The 6,625-nt window shown below is 35.7% G+C and overlaps 1 protein-coding gene across 1 annotated transcript; it reads left to right on the top strand.

Annotated features, from left to right (window-relative positions):
• Positions 1-3,812: 3,812 nt before the first annotated feature.
• LOC144430439 (uncharacterized) lies at positions 3,813-4,751 on the top strand. Its single transcript, XM_078118374.1, has one exon. It carries the CDS (start codon positions 3,813-3,815, stop codon positions 4,749-4,751), a length of 939 nt encoding a protein of 312 aa, XP_077974500.1.
• The last annotated feature ends 1,874 nt before the right edge of the window (positions 4,752-6,625 follow it).

Below are 6,625 nucleotides of genomic sequence, written 5' to 3'. Positions count from 1 at the left end.
CAATTGTTGAGAGGGTTTGAAAGGGGACCACAGATTATAAAAAATTGGGAACCACTGCTATAAACTAATGACAAGATTTTAATATTAAATGTATGTATGTGTATGTATGTTTATTCGTCTCGTAAAAGCAATATAAAAGAGTGAGTAATTATAAATACTGAAGACGGGATGTATGCACAAGACCATATTGGCCTAAAACACAAATGTGCGGCATACACCCCTTTTGATATATATAAATTATAATAGGGTAGATCAAATATGTACAATATGGTCCTTTATACAGGCAGTTGTGCAAGGAGGGTGGGTGGATGCGGTAACAGGGATAAGGGTGGAGTGTACAAAACTGTTTGTACAAAGGAGTTTGTTAGACAAAACAACATCTATAGATAGAGACACAACACAACATGAAACACGCTGCATATGAATATAGTAATAAAAAAAAATTTAGAATTTGGATAAATGTATAGCTTTGATATGTTTTGAGCTTTATGAACCAATGACTGATAATCTATATATTATTTGACAAGTATAATAAATCTCTTTCAATACAATTTATCGTATATACAGTACTCGCCGATATTTCATGCCTCCGTATAGGTCGCACTATTAGTTTTGTGTTGAGTTGACTCGCACATAAGTCGCACTGAAAATCTAGGAATTTAAAAGGCCCTTTCCCTAGCTTTTTTGCATAGATAACTTCCTATTTTGTTTTATTTTGTAGGGCTTAATATAATCAAAATATGTTTATCGATCCCTGTGAGCGATAATAAGTGCATGTACGCAAGCGCAGACCCTAGTACAATTTTCCTGAATAACCAACTCGCTACAAACCTGTATATCATTGCCCCTACATTCAGACCCTGACTTATGTCGAGCGGATTGGTCACACCTATATTTTTTAAAAAATATAAAAATAAAATTGCGACCTATCTGCGAGTATATAGGGCAAGTTGAAAAATAAGCAGGGTATGGAATGTGTTTTAGTATGTGTCCCTTCAGAACCATGACATTCATCCGAACATACCATAATTGTTTAGTCGCGTACTCGCGTTTCGAACCTTCCTTGGATTGTTCCGCAGTACAGGGATTGAAATTGCGACTAAATTAGTCGTCATGGAGATCTCGGCCATTCTACTTGCTATCTAAACAGGAGTACAGGTCTCGTGCTAGTCTGCAAAGCATGACATTTTTGTTAACCATTCAATATCGTTTACTGTTGGCCGAATTTTTTAATTGTCAAGTTTACAGCAAACTTTTTAGCCAAATTTTTTGGAAACCAAAATCACCCTTCTCGATGGATTGTTGACATGCTAAGCTGTTGTGCAAGTTGATGCACAAAGTAAATCCACAACTTTGTCATTACATATTTTATCTCCTAATTTCTTGGTGTTTCACGAGACGAGACAAAAATCATTGGGATCAAAAAAGTTTGAGAAACCAGATAATCCCACAGTCACGTAACATGTTATCACATTATCCGGTGACGCAATTCAATGCTTCCCTATTTCTGTATTTGCAAACTCTGACACAACAATGACTGAATGAGCATACAGCTAAAAGTGAGATGCCTGCAATAACAGTCACTGAATATAAAATCAACAACTCTGTCAGCCACAAATGTTGAACTGATTTTTCATATCCATTAATTTGACTTGCTTCAAGACTCACAATAAACAACATTCTCCTGTTCTCATATAAAAAATTACCAGGTTATGGAATATTCGCTGCAATTGACATTAAGATATTTGCAGTAACTCATATAATGATGTAATGGCTGAATGTTGGAATGGTTGGTATTTTACCACAATCTGACAATCCTAACATCAAACAAACACAACGAAGAGCTTCTACAAAGTTATTGCATGCACTGTCTGACTGTATAACACATCCGTCAAACACTTCATCAAGCTTTACAAAAGTTTCAGAAATTATACACTTTTATTTACACCTAGGGCTGCAGGGTGGTGCAGCCAGTCTGCGGACGATTTCATTCACATCGCTATAAAATAAAAATCAATATTTCTAACTTTCTCACCGTTAATTTTTTAACCGTATGTGCATTGGCATTTATTCTACATGCTACATCTCGAATTAACTTTCTACCACCAGGGGTTAACGCTATACAAACCACCAAGGTACGACACTCAGAAGATGTATTTGCAACCAAACGACCAGTGTGCAACCACGAATTTCGAGCCTTGAACATCGCTTCTGCTGCGTCGAGACTACAGACATACGCAGCCATGTGTGAGAAAATTGGGCTTTTAATTGCATTTTTGACATTCATATATTTTATGAACACGGTTATTCCGAACACAACTCGTCAAATTAAAAAAAACACCGCATCGCCCGCAATCAAACACACAAAAACATGGTGGTTGCAAATTGGTCAACAAAGATATTATTGACCTATTGGAAATGCGTACCTCCCCGTTGTAGAAACGCAAAACTTTAAAGATGGTTAAAAGAAACACAACTCTGACAAGTTTCTATCTTTTTAACTCTTATGTTTCATTGGATTTTCAAGCTTTCATAAAGGGACAATAGGCAGTTGGCGACATGAAAAAATTATCCGTTTTTTTTCTTTGGTCGGGTTCTTGGTCGTAACATCGTTGTTTGTGGACGCATTTTAGTGTGATTTCGCAGAGCTGCGAGGGATGAGTGGACAATAACGCGTGAGAAATATTGCCGATTTATTGGACCTTGAATAAATTTGTACACTTTTTATATTGCAATAAAACAATATGCTTTCTAATGTATTAAGGTACGGTACAATTCATTTTTCAATAGTAAAATATGGCAACGCTGAGTACAAAATCAAGAAATAAGACACTTACAGACTTATGAAATTTCAGGCTGCAGCCACTCTGCAAAAACTGAAAAACCTAAAAAAATTCAAACAGTCTATAAACATTTCATATTATTGAATTTACATCTTTTTGGTACAAAATAAAAACTGTACTCGTTGCCATATTTTACTATTGAAAAATTATTTATATCTTACAAAATTCAGACATTACCGGTACGCTACAGCATTAGAAAGAAAGGTACGGTACCGGTATTGTTTTATCGCAATATCTGAATATACAGATATCAGGATATAGGAATGTACAAATTTATTTAAGGTGACGTAAGGTACGTAACTGGTACAAAACCAAAAAATCGGTACCGGTAACGGTCGCCGTTGTGGTTCCTTTAAAATGTGTAGGTACCAGCACGGTACGTACAGACGTACCGCGTACGGTACCGGTACACTCTTCATCTCTTATTACAATTTTAGCGGTGCCGTACCCAAGTACCGGTATTTACAGCATTGTATCTAACACTCTAACCCATCGTGTTAACGTCAAGTGGTAAAAACGCACACAGTTTCATCATTATACGTGAGAAATGAAAAAATCCTGCAAACTCTAACATAAATTCAGGCATAAGCACCGGTACTCCGCACACGACAACCTACAATTCCAGCCGAGACAGCAAGAGAGACAAAACCAAAGTTGGCCATGTTTACTTACCCATAATGCCATCGGGCATTTCCGTTTGTCCATGTGAATCCATGCGTATGACTAAAAATCGGTTCCATTACATTTGAACCCATGACAATTGTACCTGTATGCTATTGCACCTATGGAATTTTTTTTGTTTCACGGATAGTTAAACCCATACTAACCCTAACCCATGGGTTTTAGCACCAGCATATAGATTGAACACGTGGATATACGCATGGGATTATTCGCTATTTGATTAAGATTTGCTAATAACTAACTTAACTTACAATAATTTATTATAACTGTACTGAATACAATCTGAAAATGGAGGGAAAGTTTGCTCAGCTAACAAGTAAACTGGAATTAATGGAAAAGAGAATCACCAATAACTTGAAGATTGAGATAAAGGCAATAGTGGAAGATAGCCTTAAAGACCTTTTAGAAGAATCAATCAATGAGCATGATAGGAAAATCTCAATCCAGATAGATGAATCTGTGCTGAATAACACCCAGCAAATGGCTGAAAGGCTCGAGACCATGTTCAAGCAGACCGATAGTCTTGTGAATAAGGTTGATTCACTCAAGGAGGACATGAATGGGATTCATGCCACGAATACCACTCTTCAGCAAGATGTGCAGATGGTGCATGCAAGTCAAAATTTTATTAATGCTGAATTCGAGATACAAAAAGATTACCTATCTGATCTTCATCGCAAAGTCGAAGAGTTGTCAGCCTCTAATAAAGCACTTAAAGAACTCATATCATCTCTGCAAAAAAGGTTCGACAAGGATTTTGAAGATTTGGCCCAATACGTACGACGTGAAAATTTGGAATTTCATGGTATACCCTACTCAGAAGATGAAAATACTGATGAACTTATAATAAAAATAGGAAAACTGCTAAAGATAAATGTGGAAAGGCTTGACATCTCAATCTCTCATAGACTACCTCGAAGAGACAAATCAAAGATCCCCCCCATAATTGTCAGGTTCACGAATAGAAACAAAAGGAACGAATTCATTGATAGAAAACGTAATATATCCAGCATCGGAAATTTTGGGATACAAGGAATGAAATCGCTTTTCATTAATGAAAATTTAACAGAATTCAGGAATAACCTCTTATATAATGCCCGCAAATCAAGAAAATCAAATAACTATGAACGGCTCTGGACAACCAATGGTAATATTTATATGAGGAAGAACAAAGATGCCCCAAGAGTCCCAATCACAAAGCTGTCTGATATTGAAAACCTGAAGTAATCATCTTTTTTCAAGTAGGTTTCATTTGTCATATTATTGCCAAAAATGGCTCTTTTGAATTTCTGTTCTCTATGTGATAAGCCGTGTTTAAATAATTTTATCCCCTGTGATATATGCTATTCCAGAATCCATATTTTATGTTTTTCCAAATATTATCCCAACATTAGTCCTGGTGCAACTCACTATTGCTGCACCAATTCTGACCAAATACCCTTTGATGATAGTACTGATCCAAATAAGAGGGAAGTACAACAAAATGTTTTAAATACTAGTGATTTTGAGTTTGAAAATGTTGCAAACTGTGTCTCTATGAATGAGCGAAATGACTTATTAACTACTTTCACCCAACTGAAAAAGAATTCCTTGGTTATTGCCCATTTAAACATTCGATCCATCCAAAAAAATATTGATGAGCTGTCAAGACTTGTATATGACCTAGGTTCATCTCCATCCTTCATAGCTATTTCTGAAACCAAACTAAAATCCGATCCTGTAACTAATATTAATTTAGATGGCTACGATTTCTATCATACACCATCTAGTACAAATGCTGGCGGTGTTGGCTTATATATAAAGACTTATTTCTCTCCTAACTTTATTGAGGATTATTACCTAAATGTTGCTGGATGTGAAGAACTCTGGGTTGAGGTTCCTATTAGAACAGCCAAACCCTATTCTTTGACTGTGGGTATAATCTATCGCCACCCCAACTCGGATCATCAGGAGTTCTCATATAAGCTACAAAATAGTCTTCATAATTTAACTCATGATAAGAAATTTTTTTTTATAGTTGGTGATATAAACATCAACCTCCATGAAAATTCCAACTTTACGAAGCAGTACCTAGAAATGCTTCAATCCCATGCCACAATTCCATTGATTACGCTTCCCACAAGAGTGACAAGTAATACTGCTAATTTACTTGATCATATGTATACAAATATTATAGATAAAAATATTAAACCAATTGTTTTGCATGATAATCTGACAGATCATTTTCCTATTTTTTGCCATCTTGAGATGAATTATGTACGCCCCAGGCATGTTTCGGAATTGAAACGGGACATGAAACATTTTAATCTTGACCAATTTTTAACTGATGCCCAATTTATTTTTAGAAATGACATGTTGAGTACTGAGGTAGGAGCTGATGATTATGACATAGTTTTTAATGAATCTGTCAACCGACTAAGAAATTTAATTGATAAATATGCCCCCTTGAAAAAAGTTAGTAGAAAGGAACGTCGATTGAAGCAAAAACCATGGATTACACCTGAAATATTACGGTCTGCAAAAAAACGAGATAAATTACATAAAACTTTATTTTTAAATGGCACTGATATTGAAAAACGCCAATATAAGAAATATTCCAACACTCTCTCTCCTATTAAAAATAGAGCAAAGGAGGATTACTTTGCAAAATGTTTCGATAAGTATAGGAAAGATTCGAAAATGACATGGAATACCATTAACTCAATCATTAATAAAAATTTAAAAAAAATCATCCGAACACTCTGCGTGATGAGACTCTTAATAAATCAACTGAAGATCCAGTTGACATTTGTAATGTTTTTAATAATTATTTTTCCCAGATTGGGCCGACGCTTGCCTCAGCTTTTTCAAACAGCAATTATGATTTTATGAAATATTTAAAGCAACCCATTAAATCGTCAATGTATCTAGAGCCCACCACCACCAACGAAATTGAAATGCTTATTTCCACGCTTGCGACTGGTAAAGCAGAAGGTCACGACCGCGTTCCGGTCTATTTGATTAAAATTTTAAAGACCATCATTAGTCCAACCCTGTGTAATCTTTTCAACATCTCCATGACCCTGGGTATTTTTCCCAGGCATTTGAAGGTTGCCAGAGTT

The sequence above is a fragment of the Styela clava genome, chromosome 12 (assembly GCF_964204865.1).
Source record: "Styela clava chromosome 12, kaStyClav1.hap1.2, whole genome shotgun sequence".
Taxonomy (NCBI): Eukaryota; Metazoa; Chordata; class Ascidiacea; order Stolidobranchia; family Styelidae; genus Styela; species Styela clava.
The sequence above is the reverse complement of the archived record's forward strand: the minus strand, read 5'-3'. Positions and strand labels throughout refer to the sequence as shown.